Here is a 20,531-nt window from a genome sequence, read left to right as displayed (position 1 = left end):
GGGTGAGATGTGTTCAGTGAGGGGTGAGTGAAGTGGGGTGGTAGATAAAGATATGGAAGTTATAGGGAAAAATACATTTGCTTCCTGATGTCCCACAACACAGTCCAAGGGGGACTGTGGAGACCCCAAGGGAGGTGGAGACCCCATGGCTCTGCCTCTGAAACCCTTTTAGAGGATGGAACGTGGTAGTATTTTCCAGCTGATCAACCCCACAGCAGCTGAAAACTAAGGACTACAGGAAGATGTCCTCTTGAATCAGCAACTGTGGTGAAATCCCTATCCTTGGACTGACACGTCCCCATCCCAAGGTTATCGCAGGTACTATCCTGAGATATCTGCCCTCAAAGTATGACCACCCCTCACTGAGTAAAATGTATGATCTCCACCTAAATGTAAAGAAAAGTTAAGACTGGGGAGAATTATGGAAGACTCCATTGTAACTTCTGGGATCATTCATTCTGGGGTGAATGTGTCTCTCCCCCATGAGTGCCCCTTGGGTAAAAACTGCATGAATGATTGATTATCTTGAGCTCCCTTTCTCTGGGGATTAGAGCTTGTCTCTGTATTGCTTTGAACATGTTTTTGCAGTGAGACACTATTGCTGGCAGTCCTCAAACCTCAACCCATCACAATGTTATTAATATTCTGTAAACTGTCAACTGAGTCCTTCAAGGGTGCTGTCAGTGGGTGAAGGTGTGGAGACCCCGGACGGGTCTCTCTGTTTGCTGCATTAAAATTTAAAATACAATTAATATTAGCACAGCATATCAATGACTAATCCACTTAATAGGATTGCAATCAAGCCATAGAAACCTACAACTGATATGCAGCTTCAGAATTCCACAAATACTTTTTTTTTTTTTCCTGAGAGACTTAGAGAATCATTTTCTTTCAGAAGATCCTCTGAGTGTTGGAGATGAATTCCAACCTAAACTTCCCAGGGGAATCACAAATCACAGCAATCACTGTAGAATCAGTGGAACCCTCCGATCTGGAGAACTCGGTGGAGGGTCCCCATGAGGGGACGGAACAGCGGGTACGAGCGCCTCGGCCTTCCCGGGGCGCGTACAGCCTAATTAAGCACTCAGGGTTCGAGGAAATCTCCCGTTTGCAGAGACGCAGCTCCCGCCTGTCGCGACGGGCCCTGCAGCACCCAGCACCGAGCCGCGGCCGCTGCCGCCATGGCGGCCTGAGAGGCGGCCCCGCGCAGGCGCGCTGGCACGGGGCGGTCGCGCAGGCGCGGGCAGCGCCCGCCGCCTTCCGCCTTCGGCCGGGCCGCGTGAGGGTATGAAATAGACCGATTTTCTCTCTTTTCCCACCTCCCACCAGGGTTTAAGCCTTTTTCATATTGTCGTGTTCTTATTCCGCGTGTTTCATGCGTTTTCTCCCAGCCCAGAGCTGCCCGGCTGTTGCAAACCGTGCCGCTTGGCCCTGTCACAGCTGCACGTTCAGCCTGAGACAAACCCCACCTCACACTTGACCTTCGGTTTTGCGCCTTAAAACCGCTCTCAGGGTTTAAATGCAGATTTTCATGGTGTTTTGCACTACTGAAAGCAGTTCCTGCAGGTGGGAAGCGAATGGGTCACCTGTGCTTCCCAGTCTACCTGGTATTCCCTGTCTCGAAAAGCCTGAGGGCTTTTTCAGGGAAAAAACAACCCTGTGACGGCTCTGTTGGCGTGACCTGTGTTGTAATTGAAGAGGAAATTTTTATATAAAATTATATATATATAGATAATATGCGTTGTAATTGAAGATTACATTTTAATGCAAGTATATGTATTAAAAATATCTCGTTATATATGTATATATGTTGCAGCCAAATGTCACAGCTTGCAATTCAACAACCACCCATCAAAGGTGGCTTCACAGCCATTCCTCACCTGGGAGTGGGTCTGTCTGGGTTTGGCATTTTTGGTTGTTCAGGGCTTTATTCTCCTTGTGCAGGAGCAGGAGGGGGTGAAAGATGGACTCCCTGGACCACATGCTCACGGACCCCCTGGAGCTGGAGGGCAATGGCAGTAGGATCATGGAGGACTGTATGCTGGGCACCACCAGGGTCAGTCTGCCTGAGGACCTGCTGGAGGACGTGAGTAGTGCTGAGACAATTTAACTTTTCATAATCTGGATTAAAAACATGTTTAACTCCCTCTCTGGGGGTTACAGAGCAAACTGAAAAGAGGGGAGATGTTTCTGACTGCCTGGGAAAGGTGTCAAAAAGGGCTTTGATTAATCTCAGGAAAACATCTTTTGAATCAATTCTGTTATATTCTTATTTTGAAGTTGCTTTTAAGAAAGCTGTTACAAGCTTTGAATGACTTTTCTGGTTATTAGTAGTATCAATTTCCTCACCTTTCCTCTTCATGCTGTGTTGTTACTGCATTTGATGAGACTGTCTCATGACTGGTGCTAATTCACCACAGAAAGCCTCAAGGACTAGATGATTGTCAAGGACCTGGATGCATTTGCTTCACTGTTGTTTCTTGCTTCCTTTAGCCCGAGATCTTCTTTGACGTTGTCAGCTTGTCCACGTGGCAGGAGGTCCTGACAGACGCGCAGCAAGAGCACCTAAAAAAATTCCTGCCTCACTTCCCTGAGAACAACCGGGAGCATCAGAACAAACTCATCTTGGCACTGTTTGGGGGGGAGAACTTTCGGTTTGGGAACCCGCTGCACATCGCCCAGAAACTCTTCCGGGGTCAGTGAGCTTCTGGGTGAGTTTGGGGGAAGTTCTGAGCCAGCAGTGACACCTCAAGTGTGTACTGTCTCTGTCGCAGATGGACATTTCAACCCCGAGGTGGTGAAGTACCGGCAGCTGTGCTACAAGTCGCAGTACAAGCGTTACCTGCGGGCGCAGCAGCAGTATTTCTACAGGCTGCTCAAGCAGATCCTCACCTCCCGCAATGTGAGTCTACTCTGCCACTGACAGTTTGTCTTTATAAAACATGCCGTGGTGCCTTCACAGCTCTTTGAGGTCTCTCCTTTAATGAATTTAATGAGTAATGTTTCTGGTTTTTCCAGTGGCCCAGAGAGAACACCAGACCCATTGTTATGTTCACAGATTTCGGGTTTTGTAACTCATAGCTCTCAGTTGTGTGTAGTGTCTTTTTTTGCACGCCCACGTTGCCCCCACTTCCTGCATTTGCCCCTTTATGACTTACTGTCTTCTTAACAAGTCACCTTGCCTTTGTTTTCAACCATTTCTGTCACTCTGAAACAAGTACATTTGCTAAATGCATAGTTACAAAATATGTAGATACAAAACTCTAATCCTAATGCCTGTAAATCCCTGAGGAAGTCTTCCTCTATGGATACTTCTGTGAGCTAATTGCTGCCAACTGAAATCAGTTTGTTGTAAATACTCGCTCACTTATCTTTTATTGCATTTAAGACATTGAAGCATATGGATGAAGGTGAAAGTCTGTCTTATAAAATGCCCTGTAGTGTTATGGGAAATAGAATCAGAGAATCCCAGAGAATCCACCTTCCACTAGACCTTGTTGCTCCTGGCCTTGAAAACTGCCAGGAATGGGCAGCTACAGCTTTTCTGGGCAACAATACAGAATACATTATTTCCTCTGTAGCCATAAGGGGTAAAATGTTTTCTTTAAATGAGGCAATATTCCATGTCCGTGTTACATTTTTGGCAAGGAAACTACATCTCACACCAATGGTTAGGTTCTTCTCAAATGACAGGTACTATTGTGTGTGCAGATGAAGGGGCAGAAACTTTGCCTTGCTTTTTTGATGGTTTAAAATCCTGGGTTTAAAATCCTGTATGTGGCAGATACTGATCCTTCCTAAGGGTTCCCTTATACAGGACTGAGGTGCTGACAGCACTAGCTCCACATGGGAACCTTGCTGGAAATACCTGAGCTGAGCTTACCTGTCCTGGCTTTAAGAACCGTAGCTGACACAGCTAATGTCACATGAATCTCTTCTTCCAGCACTTGCTGGAATTAGCCAGGAAAGGAGGCCCTGACATGACCCTGAGGAGAAGGCACTTCCCACCAACGTATGACTCGGAAGAACGAGACAGACGGACACATCAGCGCTACCTGAAAATCCTGAGGGAAGTGAAAGAGGAGTGTGGAGACACTGCCTTGTCTTCTGATGAAGAAGGTAATGCCCTGGGCTGAACTAAAGTCTCGAGGTGTGAATGGAGAAAGACACACTTTTGATGTGGGGACAGTGTCTCTGATAGAGTGATGAAATCCAGACTGTAGTTTTACTGGCTGTGATCTAATGAACATGAGGTAATAGAATTACATAGATTGGTTCTAAGCCTTCCAGAAGTAAATTTATTTTTCTCTTTTAGAACTAATCTGTTGGCCTCCAAGTTCTCCAGCACGTTGTTCAAGTCCACCAATTCCCCTGAGAGTGATCCCTACATTGTCAACCTTGGACATGAAAACAGCAGGTGAGAACCAAACTAGGGGCCAATACAGATTTTAGAGGGGAGAATTACTTTGAGACTTTGCAAGAAATCATCTTGAAAATGTATTGTTTGATGAAAACTTGTAATGCTTCATTTCTGCAGTCAACACAAGTTGGTTCTTCTCTCAGTTTTATAGCAGTAGTATTTTAACACAAGGGTCACAGTTTGTGTAATACTACCAATTGCTCTGTTGTATTCTGGCTTTAATGGTTGAAGCATTAGCATAGTCCAGTTCGAAACATTTAGGAATCCCAATCTGCAAACCCTTCAGGCTGGTTCTGGCTTCTTTTCACTTCCATGGCTGCATTGGCAATGAAATCTGATGACCCAAGGAAGCACTGAAACAAAGGAGTGAATGAAATGCAAATAAGGAGAAATTAGGTTTTGAAGTTTGGAGATTGCTGGATGTGAGAATGGATAGAAAATGTAATTCTAAGAAGTCTGGAAAGTAACAGTAGGGGAGTACTGTGCAAATAATATCTGAAATCTCTTTCATTGCAGACAAGATAGAACTTGGGGAAAGTGATTTGAAGATGATGTTGAAGAAGCACCATGAGAAACGAAAACGTCAGCCTGTAAGATGTCAAAGTCTGGGATTGCATGTTATCTTTTAGTCTTTTATCTGTTAGTCATAAAGTTCAATATGATTGCTATTTTTTGTGTGCAGCCATCCTCCAGCTCTTTACCATAACCTGAGTTTTATTGTCAGTGTATAGATGCAGGTCCTGCTTATGCTTATCCGGTTAGAATTTTGTAATTTTAATTACATGTTTTGGAGAGAAAAAAATTTTGATTTCAGAGTTAAAAGACTTTCCAGCTTTTGTTGCAGTAAATAACTTTATAAGCTGATCCTGGTTAAGTTTGGGGCATTTCCATACTTAGGTACTTCTGCACCCTTGTTACTATCTTAACACCGTGTCCTTTCCCAGTTTAATTTCTGCCCCATTGTCCTGTGTAGGATCACCCTGATCTGGTCACGACAGACCTGACTCTGGAGGACATCATGACTCGAGTGAATGCTGGCAGGAAAGGCTCCTTAGCAGGTCAGTGGATCCTTTGCCTTTTTAATTTTATATACATTGTAGGGGAAAATAAAGATTCATGGCAATGACTGGGAAGGTGGAATGAGTTATGTATGAATGAATGCACGCAACATACGTTTCTGGATTTATGTTTAAATAGATAGTTAATGACTCTCATTGAAATATCGTAAGAAGCTTTCTAATTGTTCTTTTTACCTTTTCTTAAGCCTTGTACGACCTCGCGACTCTCAAGAAAAAGGTGAAGGAAAAGGAGGATAAGAAGAAAAAGAAGGTGAAGGTTATTAAATCTGAGGTGGAAGACTTAGCTGACTCTTTTGGCAATGCAGATGGAATCCCACCAATGCCTCAGGATCTTTCCCCCCTCCCTCTGTCATCTGTCAAAGAGGAGTAAGTGCTGCAGAGGGCTCTGAACACCTTGCACAGGTGGAGGGAGCAGCAGATGTTACAGCTCAGATTTTTGTGGGACTGTTGCAGGCTGTGTTTTTGTGCAGCTTGGGATGTGTGAAATGTGTGGTGTTCATCTTTGTATATGAAGGTGAATGTTTACTCAGAGAATTTACTCTGCTTGTGTTCTCTTTCATTTGAAGACCTCTTGAAGACATGAAACCATGCCTTGAAATAAATGAAATATCATCCAGCTTCTTTTTCCTTCTTTTGGAGATACTGTTTCTGGAAGGACCTGCTACTCTCTCGGTGGTAAGGAACCCCCCCACTTATCTAAGAATCTTTGCAGGAAGGAACATTGAATGATAGAGGGGTTTATAGCTATGTAATAGTGATTTTTCTCCAGAGTTGTCTTGCTGTAAATTATATTAAGATGTAGATTACATATTAAAGAAATTAAACCATATGGGAGTGCTACCACATTCTGTTTTTAACACGTTTCATGAATTTAATCAGTTGAATCCGTAAGTCATTCCATACCCATTCCATAGATCATGCTTAGATATACTCTGTATATTAAGGGCAGAGATGGGGAAGTGTTTGTTTAAAATACCACGTTACAGTTACTTGAAAAGGTTGGGTCATTTTTTTACATACATAAACATCTTTCTGTCTCCTGAATGTGTTTAGCTGGTTTGTTTTCTGTGAAAACAGTCACAGTTTAAAGTGTGAGGCCATTAATGAAATATTTCCTTTTCCTGTTCAGCTTGAAGATAAAGTTCTCGACTGGCAATCTTCTCATGCCAGTGCACTAAATAACTGGTTCTCATTTGCCCCTAACTGGTCTGAACTGGTTTTACCTGCCTTGCAGTACTTGGCAGGTGACAGCAGAGGTAAGAATAGCTGTTAAAAATACTAATGATGCTTGTTCTTCTGTTCCAATCAGTGCTGGTTTATATTATAGCTCAAATAAACTTTTAATTCATCACCACAATTAATCATTGTATTTCTGACTGTTTCTGTGATAAGTTTTATAACTTACATGTCCTGATTGTGGTTGGCTTGTTTTGCATGTGGATAGTAGATAAACCCCAGCTTGATTCCCAAGCATGTGAAAATGTGTGTGAAATTCCTCTAGATAGACAGTTTCTCCTGTTCAGATCATGGCTTCAGGCAGGGTGTTTGAAGCTGGAAGGGATTAGTTTCTTCCTCCACGGTGTGAAGTCATTGTGTTTGTTTTTAGAAATGATAAAAAACTAGATAATACCCTGAGCAATCCACTGCAACATGGAGTTGGCCCAGCTTGGACCAGCTAAGTTTCAGGCCTTCCTTTCAAACTAAATTATTCTGTGGTTTTGATTTGCTTAGTGGGAAATTTTAAAGGCAGGGACAGAGTAGATAGCAGTGGCCTTGCAGCATGTTTTCCATAATGCTGGTGAATGCTGTAAAACCCAAGTTTGCTTCCCATGAGCCCAGGAATAGTCACTCACAGTAACAGCATGAATAGACACAGCATGAACAGGCGCTCAGCCGACAGCCTGTTGATGGAAGGCTTATTATCCTGTTCTGTTCTTTCCTTGTGCTTGCCCTCATACTCTGAAATGCTCACCTTCCCTTTGGGCAAGGATAAATTTAGAGATGCACTTACATAATCACTTCAAATGCTCTGTCATTGTGAGCCCGACCGTTTGCATTACCCCAGCAGGATGTTGGGCTTGGACCATTAGCTAATGTTTTTGATATGCACGTTTTTCATTGTAGATGCTCCTTTTGTTGAATTCAAGGAAAAAACTCAGCAGTGGAAATTGGTTGGTGAGTACCTGGTGCTCTGCTATGGTTTCTGCTATAGCAAAGGTTTGTTATTTTCTCCAGGACTTTACTTTTCAGAGTGCTGAAGCCTGCAGAGAAGCACAAGGAGAGCTGTTAATTCCATGGTTAGGCCTTTTCTTTTTTAGCTGAGCTAAAATATGTTTTGGTTTCGAGATTTTCATAAGACATCAGTATCAGCAGCAGACAGATCATAAATCAGCAAAGGCACTGGGCTGTGTTTCTTCATGTTGCTGACTTAAACATGTTTGTCACCTTTCAAATTGGTCTGAACACCTTCATATTTTCCCTCCTGTAGAGCGTACTTTCTGACTATTCAGAGTAATTATTCATTATTACAATTACAAATTAATTATGCTTCTCTGTGGAGCAAACTGATACTATTCCAATTCTTAAAAGTGGGCATCAAAGAGCAAACTGACAATTAAGGTGCCCAGGCTCATACTGACTGAATCACAGATGTCTTATGTTTATGTTCATTCCTTTAGCTACTAGGCAGAGCTTTTCTTTCTTAACTATAGTGATTCTAGTGATCATATCTGGAGACCTAAACTGGCAGAGATTTGGAGTCAGGAATATATTCCTCTGGTTCCTCCCCTAATTTAGGTGGAGGTTTTGTAGGCACGTGTTTCTGCTCATGGACTCAGTGACTGGGATTACTTTGGAGAGTGGGAACCAGGTGTCTGTGTCTCAAACAGCATCTTGCCTGCTGTGCCAGGAGTTGAAGCTTCATCCTTTGTACTAACACAGGAGAATCACTGGGGTTTAGTACTTTCCTAAGCCTGGATGTGTTCAAGTGTTGCAACTGGAGCATTTGTGAAGATGCCTTCTGACTGGTCATGCATTGAGGGGGGGAAAGAGCAGGAGATGACTGGGAGGTACAAGCAATTGGCTTTGTAACAAATAAGACTTCTATTTCTAATTTTTCTTGATTTCTTACTAGGTACATACCAAGATCATGAGAAGGAACTGGCAGCACTCTTTCACCTCTGGTTGGAGACCAAAGACCAGACTTTCTTCAAAGTGAGTCAGACAAAAATCACCTCCTAGCAGCACAAAACCTGACTGAGTTCTCTCCAACACTGACATTTCTCTCTTTCTCTGTAGGAAAATGAAGACAGCTCTGATGCCATGCCACTGCCCAGAGTGTAAGTGTATAACACTCCTTGAAAGCTTTTGCAGTGCTGCTGAAGCAGGGAGGTTTGGTCCTTGCACCTCTGGATCTTAAAATAAAACAATTTTACATCATGGATCAGGAGGAAACTTCATAGTTTGATTTTATAAATGCAGTAACTGGATTTCATAAGGTCAACTGATTTTCTCCAGCTTTGTATAGATTATCAAACAAAGCTGTAATCTACCTTAGGTCCTGATAATGGGATTATTTACAGTCCTTGCTTGCCTTCAGGTGCATATTTTAAGATCTCAGCAGGGCTTACTTTATGTTACCATAAATGCTTCCAGAATTTGTTCAGAGGAATTTGCAGAAGGATGAGGTGACTAATCCTTTGAGATGTCTTTAGGACTGTTGTGGGCTTGTTGTGCTCAGAGCTGATGGTGCCCTTTGTTTCAGAAGGACTGACTATGTAGTCCGGCCTAGCACTGGAGAGGAGAAACGGGTGTTTCAGGAGCAGGTAAGAAGTGAATCTTCTTAATTTTAAAGGCACATGTTGAAACAGTTGTCCACTAAAACAGGAGAATTTGTGTGGGATGGCAGTTTTATACTCTACACAAACTTGTTAATATGAAGAATTAGTATTTTTCTTCTACCTTGAAGTCGGTATCTTGGCCTTACATAAAACTTGCTGACAATGTAGCTGCTTCAAAACCAGTATTTCCAGTGGGTATTGGGCAAAATTAATTGAAATTGGTGGTGTTAGTTGGTAGTGCCAATATTTCTGTCTCTTTTTTTCCATCCCCTAGCGTAGGAGGATGACTTGTTTCTCTTTTTTTGGGCAGAAAATAAGTGTCAATAAGTACACCCATACATTGAGTTATCTTGTTTGCAGTAGATGCAAGTGGGAATTACAGGATAAACACGTGATGGGGGTTCTTTAAATTTTGCTGGAGTAGAGGAGAAGGGGGAAGGGGGGCAGAAGGCGTATCTCTTGTATCTCCGGCACCTCTAATCTGAGCAGCTGCTTGACAATAAACCTACTGTATTGCACCTGCACACCTTGGTTAGGGGGTGCTTAGTATTTTGTTTGAAGTAGTTTGTGCTTTTCTTGATCCAAAACAAGTTTATACAGCAGTATTTGAGCCTTAAATTTAAAAAAGCTTTCTCTAGAGAATGGTAACAAGTATATAAGGCTGTTGTGTATGTTACCTGCTAAACTGAGTGCTCTTGTCCCCCACCCAGGAGCGTTACCGTTACAGCCAACCCCACAAAGCCTTCACCTTCCGCATGCATGGCTTTGAGTCAGTTGTTGGTCCTGTGAAGGGGGTGTTTGACAAGGAAACCTCCTTAAACAAAGCTCGAGAACATTCTCTCCTGCGCTCAGACAGACCAGCATATGTCACCATCCTGTCCCTTGGTAAGTTGATGGCCAAAAATTTACTTTAAATAAGAAAAATATTCCCCCGACCCTCTGAACAAGGACTTAAGGAATCTAAATTGGTGTTGAGTGCTGTTACTCAAGTTTATCACTCCTAGCACAAAGCTGGCACAGTTGATGTATTTTAAAATAGTCCTTTATAACCGCTCATATTTCTGAGGGATTTTAGGAACTAGATTTTGGTGAGCAAGTAGGCACTGTGAGAGCAGGGGGAATAGAGCAATCCCAAAAATGCACCTGAATACAGCTGCCTATTTACAGCTGGAAGTTTAAGCTCTGGCTTTGTGTTCCAGTTCGTGATGCTGCTGCTCGCCTTCCTAATGGAGAAGGAACTCGTGCTGAAATCTGTGAGCTGCTCAAAGATTCCCAGTTCCTAGCTCCAGATGTCACCAGTGCTCAGGTAAGTTGGATGTCATGTCTGGTCTCGGATTCTCCTAAAAATACACTGCACAGACCCAGGCAGCATTCAGGGTCTAAGGCCCAATAATTTTATTGGCCCAGTAATTTTATGCTGCTCTGATTAGCAGAAGAGAACTGTGTACCACTCTGAGCTGCTGCAAATCTGCACCAAACTCTGGATGATGAAAAAACAGCTAGAAAAGCCACAGAACTAACACTCTGTCACAGAGCTGCTCACATTTTAGATTCAGTCCATTTTCCAAGCTTTTAGCTTTGGTGGAAGCTCCATTTAATCCAAGATGACAAACAGCATCCTGTGCTGCAACATCTGCTCTCAGCTGGTCCTAACACTGCTCACAGCTTACACAGGTTTTCTGCCAAATAGGATGGCTTTTTTATTCATGAATTTTGGCCAGGCCAGCCAGAGACATCTTGTAATGTGTGAATTCTGAACTTCCAGGTTAACACTGTTGTCAGTGGTGCTTTGGATCGATTGCATTATGAGAAAGATCCCTGTGTGAAATACGACATTGGGCGCAAGTTGTGGATCTACCTGCACCGGGACAGGAGTGAGGAAGAGTTTGGTAAGCCTTGGGGATCCCATAAGAATTGAAAATGTTTATAACCAGTCTTGTAGAGCAGTGTGTCACTTTGAAGTGTCTGTTTGAAAAACAGTATCCCATGTACAAGAACTCCAGGTGTATGATCATTCACAACTTCTTATGTCTTGTTGTTAGCCTTTTTGACTAATTTTACTTGGTATTTTTCTTTGCATTATTACAAGGCTGTGTAATTCCTTGTCTGAAGATGAGTTTACAGGTCTGAATTAACCTCCTCCTTAAATCAGTTTGCTTGTGTTCAGGAGCTCTAACCATTAATTTGTCCTTGCAGAACGGATCCATCATGCTCAAGCTGCTGCAGCAAAGGCCAAGAAAGCTCTTCAAAAGCCAAAACCTCCAGCTAAAATGGTAGATTTCTTTGCTCAGGTTTGCACAGCTGCTTTGGGGATTGGGAAGGAGATTGGGCTCAAATTAATCCATAAATTCTGCATCCATAGTGGGTGATGAAAATTGCCACATTTGAGTTAGCAATTCGTGATGCATATGAATGTCTGGCACCAGTGCACAAAATCAAGAGGGAAAGAGGGAACTTCTCCTCCACTCAGCTTCCACTGCTATCCTTGTTAACTCAGCAGAAAGGGCAGTGGAATTCATTTTGCTCCCTATCGTAGGGGTGGTCTTTCAGATCTAGTTTTGAGGTTAATCTGCAGCAGAGTGTATGGAACACACACTCTCCCTTGCTGTGCTGGAGCTGTCAGGGTCTGGATATCTTTTGGTTGTTACTGATACCAAATCTCTCTAAAGTCCTTTCTGCTGGCACATTAACCAAGGTGGAAATCTGAATGTTTGTCACAGCTGAGGTGCACTTTTCCCTGAGAACAGGAGCAGCCAAACACCCCAAGTGATCCATGACTGCAGGTGGGGAAAGCAGTCAGCCATGTTTGATTTCCTCACTCACAGCCATACAGAACTCATGTTAAAGTGCTGAGCCCACTCCAGGGTGCAGCAGTACCAGTTTTTGAGACGCTGGCCGTGGTTCCTTTGCAGAAGTCGAGCAGCAAGGAGGGTGCTGTGAAAGCCCTCCCCAGCAGCACAGCAGAGCCCAGCCAGCTGAGCCTCAGTGACTCCAGCATGCCACCAACTCCCGTGACGCCTGTGACACCAACTGCACCAGCATTGCCACCAACACCCATTTCACCCCCTCCAGTGTCTGCAGTCAGCAAGAGTGTATCCAGTGCTGGGGCAGAGCCAGCAAAACCCAGCCAGAGGTACTGCTTCTGTCTCCTACATCACTTGGGAATGTTGGTGGTTGTTTTTCAGTAAATTTCAAAATTGTGTAATTCAGTTATGAGGGAGCTGGGGGGGCTCAGCCTGGAGAAAAGGAGGCTCAGGGGGGACCTTCTCACTCTCTGCAACCCCCTGACAGGAGGGAGGAGCCGGGGGGGGGGGGAGGTCGGGCTCTGCTCCCGGGGAACAAGGGACAGGATGAGAGAGAATGGCCTCAGGCTGTGCCAGGGGAGGTTCAAGTTGGACATCAGGAGGAATTTCTTCACTGAAAGGGTAGTCAGACACTGAAGGGGACTGCCCAGGGAGGTGGTGGAGTCCCCGTCCCTGGAGGTGTCCAAGGAATGACTGGACGTGGCACTCAGTGCTCTGGGCTGGGTGACAAGGTGAGAATCAGGCAAAGGTTGGACTTGATGATCTCAGAGGTCTTTTCCAACCTAAATGATTCTGTGAATTTCCAACATTTCTTTGCTGACCTTGTGCCTCTCTCTTGTCCACAGTGTCCTTCTGGTATCATCCCCCACCATGCCACAGCTGGGCACATTGCTCTCCACAGCTCAGAGCTCTCAGGCACAGCCGGGGCCGGCACCGCCCGCCCCGCGTGTGGTGAGTCACGGAGGCTCCTCGGGGCTGCCACAGGTGCGGGTGGTCACTGCCCAGTCCAGCCTCCCAGCGGTGTCCCAGCAGGCCCCAGTGGTTACCCAGCAGCAGCAGCCCACGTCAGTGCCTCAAATCCGCGTTCCAGCTACAGCCACGCAAACCAAAGTGCTCCCTCAGGTGAGTTGGAAGCGGTGGAGGAGCTCTGACATCTAATCTGACTTCTTCTGATGTTCTGATGTGGGTACAGGGATTCTGTGCACACTTGGAGCAAGAGCACAGAAACAGTTTTACATAAATAATATTGTTCAGTGCTCTGTTTTTCACCCCTCTGCCTGTTTATCTGACATCATTAAATTGTGCACTACACAGAAAGTCCATAGAACTTAGAATCACAGAATCGTTAAGATTGGAAAAGACCTCCAAGATCACCAAGTCCAACCATCAACGCAGCACCACCTCCATGTTCACCACTAAACCATGTCTTCAAGTGCCACATCCACATGTTTTTTTCAACACTTCCAGTGGTGGTGACTCCACCACTGCCCTGGGCAGCCCATTCCTAATGCTTTACAATCCTTTCTGTGAAAAAATTTTTCCTAATATCCAACCTAAACCTCCCCAGTGCAACTTGAGGCCAATTCCTCTTGTCCTGTCACTTGTTACTTGGGAGAAGAGCACAGCCCCCACGTCACTACAACATACTTTCAGATAGTTGTAGAAAGTAGTAAGGTCTCCCTGAATTTGCAAGCTGAGGCACAATACAAAAAAGAATTACTAGACTGTTCACAGTGTGTTATTCTGCTCATAGGCTTCCTCCTTGTCTTCTATAGGCTGTGATGACTCTGCCAGTAAAAGCTCAGAGCAGCCCTGTGCAGGTGCAGAGAGCAGGAGGCTCTGTGGCAGGACAGGCAGGTCTCACTGTGACAGGGCTGCCTGCAGCCCCCAGTCCTGCTGTAAAGCCAGTGACCAGCTCCCCGGGCAGTTCTGCTGCCAGCACCTCCTCCACCACTGTCATCCAGAATGTGGCTGGCCAGAACATCATCAAGCAGGTGAGAGGGAGGGAGAGACAAGGAATTGGGCTCCACAACCCCGTTGTTGCCTGTTTGTTGGGACAGATGTGTTATGCAGGTGTGAGCACGGGTGTGAGCTGGAGTGGTACGTGAGTTATGGACTGTGCAGATTTAGGCATTGCTGGTTGGTTGTGCTTGAGCCCTGTTTCCATGTACAGGTGAAAAATGTGTTTGTGGAGGTTCTTTAGTGATCTCTCATTCGTCTTGCTTGGAAAAGAAACCAGCACCATGGTATTTCCAATTTTATGTGAGTTTGGGAATGCCATCTGATGCACAACCAGAACTGTTTTCAGTAGTGTACTGCGTGCCACTGTCACTCCACCCTGATTCTGATGTGAGCAAACATCATCCTGTTGGGAGGTTCTGCTTTGAGTGTGCCTTGGGCTGTGTCTTGGTTTGACAGAGCCGTTTCTCTGCTCTCTCCCAGGTGGCTATTACAGGACAACTTGGCATGAAGGCCCAGGCTGGCAGTGGCATCCCGCTCACAGCGACCAACTTCCGCATCCAGGGGAAGGACGTGCTGCGCCTGCCCCCGTCCTCCATCACCACGGACGCCAAGGGGCAGACAGTGCTGCGCATCACCCCGGACATGATGGCCACCCTGGCCAAGTCCCAGGTCACTACTGTCAAACTCACCCAGGACCTCTTCACAGCAGCAGCGGGGAGCAGTGCTGGTGGGAAAGGCATCTCTGCCACTTTGCACGTGACATCCAACCCTGTGCAGACTGCTGACTCTCCAGCCAAGACCAGCACGGCCACTCCTGCCTCCTCCAGCCCAGCTGGGAGCACGGTGGTTAAAGTGACTCCTGACCTAAAGACTGCAGAGCCAGCAAGCTCTGCTTTCCGCCTGATGCCTGCCCTGGGCATGGCTGTGGCAGAGCAGAAGGGCAAAGCCATAACCACGGTGGCATCCACGGAGGCCAAGCCGGCTGCCACGATAAGGATCGTGCAGGGACTGGGGGTGATGCCCCCCAAGGCTGGGCAGACCATCACTGTAGCTACTCACGCCAAGCCCTCATCCTCAGCAGTAAGCGTTGCTGGCACAGCCCACACCTCAGCTGTGTCCCTGCCCACTGTGAGTGCCACGGTGTCCAAGGCAGTGGCAGTGGCCTCGGGAGCTGCAGGGACCCCCATCACCCTTGGCACAGGAGCCACGGCCGTGCGGCAGGTCCCTGTCAGCACCACTGTGGTGTCCACGTCCCAGGCAGTGAGTAATGCTGGGCTTTCACTGGGGGCGGGAGGCAAAGGGGAGCACCAAAATGTACTGATGGTGTATGGCAAAAAACTTCTCTTTACATCCACAAAGGCTCAAATTAAGTATGGTAGAGTCATAGAATGGTTTGGGTTGGCAGGGACCTTAAATCTTGTCTCGTTCCTGCCATGGGCAGGGACACCTTCCACTAGACCAGGTTACTCCAAGCCCTGTCCACCCTGTCCTTAAACATTCCCAGGGATGGGGCAGCCACAACTGGTGTTCTGGATGTGGGTCTGCAACTCATTTCATGGTCTTGGAGTTGTAGCTAAATGCCCCCGAAAAGTCAGATGCAGCTTCTCTTATCCCCTCTTCCAAGTGAATGAAATAAACTTTGTGTATCTAAAGTTCTGCCTCATGCAGCTCAGTGTCTTGCCTCACGCCTTGGGAATAATTTCCCTTGGAATGGTGTCATAGAATACTCAGAACTAGAAGTGCTTGTATTGACTTTTTTACCAATGTCCTCCTCTAATGCCCAAGGCTGAAGGCACCATAAACTGTATCATGGTAGTTACATAAGCTAAATGACACTATGATAATTTACTAAGGATAAAAATCGTGGATACTGTAGTGCAAAGATGATGTGGGTTTTCAGGGCTCGGGCAGCTGTGAAGTGAATGAAATAGAGGTGAATTTTAATAAGCCTGAAATGGAGCACAGGTTGTGCTCCAAGGAGCAAAGCTGTTGGTGGTTTGCGCTCCCAGGGCTCCTACAAAGCAGCTGAGTGGTAATTGTGTGTTGTCAGGCAGTTTCTCTGCCGAACTCCTTGTGGCTCCTCATGTGTCTTCAACTTCCCCAGGGTAAACTGCCAGCCCGGATAACGGTGCCTCTGTCGGTGATCAGCCAGCCAGTGAAAGGCAAGAGCGTGGTGACTGCCCCCATCATCAAGGGCAACCTCGGAGCCAAGTGAGTGCTTTGCATCCCATAGTTCTGCTTCAGAGGTAGGCTGGGGAAGGTCTGTGTTCAGTAGGTTCCTGGGGAGCGAGCAAGCAGAGGGTGGAATAGAATTGCTGTCTGTAATAGGTCCATTAGCTGCAAGAAACTGAGTATGGTGTCTGCAATGAGATTATAGTCTTTATTTAGGTGCCCTGAGATGTAGGTTCTAGCAAGTACACCAAAGAAAAACATTCTTTGCTTTGAAACCAGCTGTTAGATTAGTTCTAACTGCCTCGGTGAAAATTCCTCTGGCATTCAGATGTCGAAGTCTTCTTGTTTATTCTTCCATGAATTCTGATCGTGTCTCCCTTAGTTAGTATTTCAAGGCAGAACAGTGAGCTGTTTTCTGCATGGAGAAGGGTTCAGGTCGGATCAGATTAACCCAGTGATGTGTTCAGTCCAGAGTCAGAGGTGTAATTCGTGTGATAAATTATTTCTCTATCAATGATAAATATTGGCATAAATTTGTCACTTCTGTATTTGCCGCTTTTGTGGGGGGAAAAACCCCCACTACTTAAAATCATTAGTAAATGAAGCAAGAACTGTGATCTCCTAGCAACTGCAGAACGGTTTGTGAGCCTGCTGTGCTGTTTACTAACCTTTCAACAATTATTTTTCCTTAGCATCAGTGGGTTAGGTAGAAATATCATCCTGACTACGATGCCAGCAGGGACTAAACTGATTGCTGGGAACAAGCCTGTGAGTTTTCTGACTGCACAGCAACTACAGCAGCTGCAGCAACAAGGCCAGGCCACACAGGTAAGGGCACCTAGAATGATCATTTTGTTTGCTTTGTTATGACTTAACATCTCCATGAGGGCTTTACACTTGATACATGGGGTTCCAGCAAAAGAACAGGCACACAGCTTGGCACATGAAGTCCATCATTACCTATTCGTTTCCTCCATCCAAATAAAGGTTTTAAATGTTTTTTAAGCATTGATAGTATTGTAAAACCAAAAATCCTGTCAGGATTTTTCTCTACACTCAACACTTTTCATAGTGCTTTGTGCTTTGGCTTCTGTGGGTCACTGTTTCTTGAAGAAAACACATCACTGCTGTGCAAATCCATCCTTCTGTCTGGAAAAGTAGTGTTCAGTAATTCCAAAGAATTAATCTGCATTGAGAGCTGCTAGTAACAAGTCTGTAGATCCAGTGGATCCAAGTCCTTCTGAAAACTTGTAAAAGCAGTTGACCTGTAGATTTTTTTTAAGTCTTCCCCTCTAATCTGGAAATCTCTTGCCACCATCCCTTGTGGACAGTGGATGGAATGATCTTGTGACAGATTCTGTTCCTGAGGTGTTTTAGTGCTTCGTCTTATTCATATAATGGAGTTTTTGTTGGCAGCAGAAACAGATCATTTACCAGAGCATAATGCACGTGCCGCCATTGTGTCACTATGTTGTTCTTGACACGAGTTGAGTTTTTGCTTTCTATTTCAAACAGGTGCGAATTCAAACAGTTCCAGCCTCCCATCTCCAGCAGGGAACAGTCTCTGGCTCTACTAAAGCAGTTTCCACTGTGGTTGTGACAACAGCTCCGTCTCCAAAGCAGACCCAGGATCAGCTGTGAACACTGGTCTGAACATGGATTGCTTTCTGAGAACCTCCCCGAGCCCGTTGTCCTCCTCCATCCATCCAACCGCAGTCATGGATAGGATTGGACTGAGCTCTCTGTCCCATGCTTGTCTGGGCTCAGCACTGGGATGTCTGGGTAGAAATTCCACAGAAGAAGATGCTGTACCTGCAATTCAGTCCAGATGTGTAAAGCCAGATTCTGTGGCATGAAGAAATGTCTTCCTGATCTTTGTTCCCATCCAAAGGGCTTTTGGCCAATACTGTTTCTGTGCATTTGGGTTGTAGACAAATCAGTTGCCTCTGGTCTTCCTTAAGCAGGGAAACTCACTTGGGAGGGGTGATTCAGTGGCTTCTCAAAGCCATGGAGAAGATGCCTCCTTTTGCTGGAGTCTGGCTGTCTCTGCTGTTATCAAGTGACTTACGGTGGCTTGGACATCAGAGTTTGTACCATTACCTAGACGTAGATCCCTGACATATTCAGTGTCCTATTTATAGACATTTAAATCCCTCTCCCCTCTCTCTGACCTCATACTCCTGAACAGCTCCCACATCCACATCAGGTTTCTGTCCAAGGCAGGATGACAGTCAAGATGGTTTTTGCTGTAACAAAGTGAGTGACCATGGTGGGGAGAGGGACGGGAGGAGGAGACTGTTGTGTGAACAAGTCTGCCAGCAAATGGGAATGTAGCAGAAATGAATGTTCACCAGAAAGATCCTCTTTTCCTCAACAAATAAACCCAGTGGGAGCAAACTGCAGTTTATTTTAAAAGTTTGGAATATGTTTTCAAATGCACCCAAACTGTTGTCTCCTGGATTCTGAAGAAATACTTTAACCGGTGACCCCCACCTTTAGTTTTGTTTTTACCTTTCCAATTTTATCTTTGTAAATTTGTTTGAATTTTGCACATACCAGAGATGAATTTGTGACTGTTCTGACATGACCTTGAAGATGTGTTGGACCAGGAGAAGAATAAAAATGTAGAACGCCTTACAGATCTCTGCCATCTCCTTTCAGTTCTGTGCAGCACGTTTTGTGTACAGTCATTGTCCAGCTTGCCATTGGCTAAAAGATTGTGCATCTTCTTGGTAAGATGGTTCTTTATAACCCAGTTTCTCTTGTAGTTTTCTTTTTGAAGATGTGGTTTGCGCCACAAGAAGTGTCTGGGTGTAAATATTGGGTAAGCAGGACACATGAGGTCAGCATGTGAAAGCAAGCACTGGAATTATGGTTTATATGCTTCAGGGATGGAATCTGGAGTGGTAAAGATTTTCTGAGCAGCTGTCCTGCTTTGTCAGGTTTTGTACCTGTTTTGTACATTCAAGGAGCCACCAGAAAGTGGTTTGGGAGGGAGGTGGGGATGTTCTTAAATCCTTCTAGCTGGGAAGTTAAATTAAGAAATTAAAGAGACAAGCAACTTCCTAGTATTGCTTATGTAAAAAAGCCTCTAAATTCAAAATCAAGATAATCCTGCTACATTCTGTTCATGTTAACCTACAATCAAGTGCTGAAAAATGGTCACAGGGTGAAGCCCTTTCAATTTCTGTCAATCCTCCTGTATTTCTCACGGGACACAGGAGGCTTTGGCAGAATTAAGTTTAACAAAACAAGAAACCTGCATCTAATCCCAGGAGTTTAGTGTGTCTCAGGTGGTTGCTGCTGCTTTGAAGAGTCTTGCTGTTGATCATCACCATCCTGCTTTTGCTAAACTGGTTGCCAACAAAAACATTTATTGCTGCTTCTCTTAGGTCCCTTCTCTTCGCTTTTGAAGTCTGATTTTTGGGGAAAGAGCATCAGGCTCTGATGCTTCTGATTTTGAATGGCCAGATGCTGGGTTAGGTAGGATGTGTTTGCTCCCAACTTTCAAGAGCAAAATACAGCCTGTCATGGTTCAGCTGCCACCCGTCTGCTGAGCTGAAAAACAACCTGGTTGAAAAATAACCCTTCAACTACTGCAAGTCAAGAGCCCTTGTTTTTAATACATAACTTTTACACAGGAGGCTGAAGGGCAGAGAGGGGCTCCAGTGGTTTGGGCAGGGACTGGGTAAGGGGATATTTAAGCTGAACGGTGTTCCAGGTAGTGTTTGCTCCTCTGTCCTCTTGCTCTGGAGCCTGAAAGCCATCCTGGAGGAAGAGCTGCAAGGGCAGCATGAAGGGGAAGAGGGCCTGGAGAAAGTATTGCACTGCCATTACCCATTTTCCATCTGTCTTGCCTGAAACTAAAGGGCTTATCAGCCTGATGCATCTTTGCCATTACCTTTTTTAACTGAAAAAAGAAGTACAGCCTGTTTTTGTCATAGTGAGATGTTCCAGTTATCCAAGAGTCTTATTTCCTAAAACGTGCGGATTAGATGTTTATTTCTACCAAGAGGATGTTGTGTAAGCCCTGCTTAACAAGCGCTGAGCACGCTATACAAACAGCCACAGGCCACTTAAAACCTTTCAAACCCTTATTCTGACAACTGCTCTGTTTTATTGAAACCATGGGGAAAACCTGTATTTATGAACCTCAGTAGGACACTCTCATAACCCAGTCAACGCACCTAGAGGTTACCTCAAGTGTTTCTTCAAATGAATGGTTAATTGGACATCCACCTGCATGTTTTAGCAG

The 20,531-nt window shown here is 45.2% G+C and overlaps 1 protein-coding gene across 5 annotated transcripts; it reads left to right on the top strand.

Moving 5' to 3' along the window:
- The first annotated feature begins 1,204 nt into the window (after nt 1-1,204).
- On the top strand, nt 1,205-18,913 carry NFRKB (nuclear factor related to kappaB binding protein). Of its 5 annotated transcripts, none has more exons than XM_064634507.1 (26): nt 1,205-1,285; nt 1,945-2,086; nt 2,494-2,695; nt 2,775-2,902; nt 3,945-4,119; nt 4,316-4,417; nt 4,937-5,010; nt 5,394-5,478; nt 5,685-5,865; nt 6,066-6,174; nt 6,629-6,755; nt 7,624-7,674; nt 8,633-8,712; nt 8,797-8,837; nt 9,266-9,323; nt 10,049-10,223; nt 10,538-10,644; nt 11,104-11,227; nt 11,535-11,611; nt 12,251-12,471; nt 12,988-13,264; nt 13,918-14,136; nt 14,585-15,364; nt 16,209-16,315; nt 16,969-17,104; nt 17,792-18,913. In XM_064634507.1, exons 2-26 carry the CDS (start codon nt 1,964-1,966, stop codon nt 17,915-17,917), a joined length of 3,885 nt encoding a protein of 1,294 aa, XP_064490577.1. In that variant the 5' UTR covers nt 1,205-1,285; nt 1,945-1,963; the 3' UTR covers nt 17,918-18,913. The 5 variants fall into 5 exon arrangements, with proteins under 5 accessions (XP_064490577.1, XP_064490575.1, XP_064490576.1 ...); XM_064634505.1 differs by having other exon boundaries at nt 11,535-11,629; XM_064634506.1 differs by having other exon boundaries at nt 9,263-9,323.
- The last annotated feature ends 1,618 nt before the right edge of the window (nt 18,914-20,531 follow it).

Source organism: Pseudopipra pipra, chromosome 23 (assembly GCF_036250125.1).
Source record: "Pseudopipra pipra isolate bDixPip1 chromosome 23, bDixPip1.hap1, whole genome shotgun sequence".
Taxonomy (NCBI): domain Eukaryota; kingdom Metazoa; phylum Chordata; class Aves; order Passeriformes; family Pipridae; genus Pseudopipra; species Pseudopipra pipra.
The sequence above is the reverse complement of the archived record's forward strand: the minus strand, read 5'-3'. Positions and strand labels throughout refer to the sequence as shown.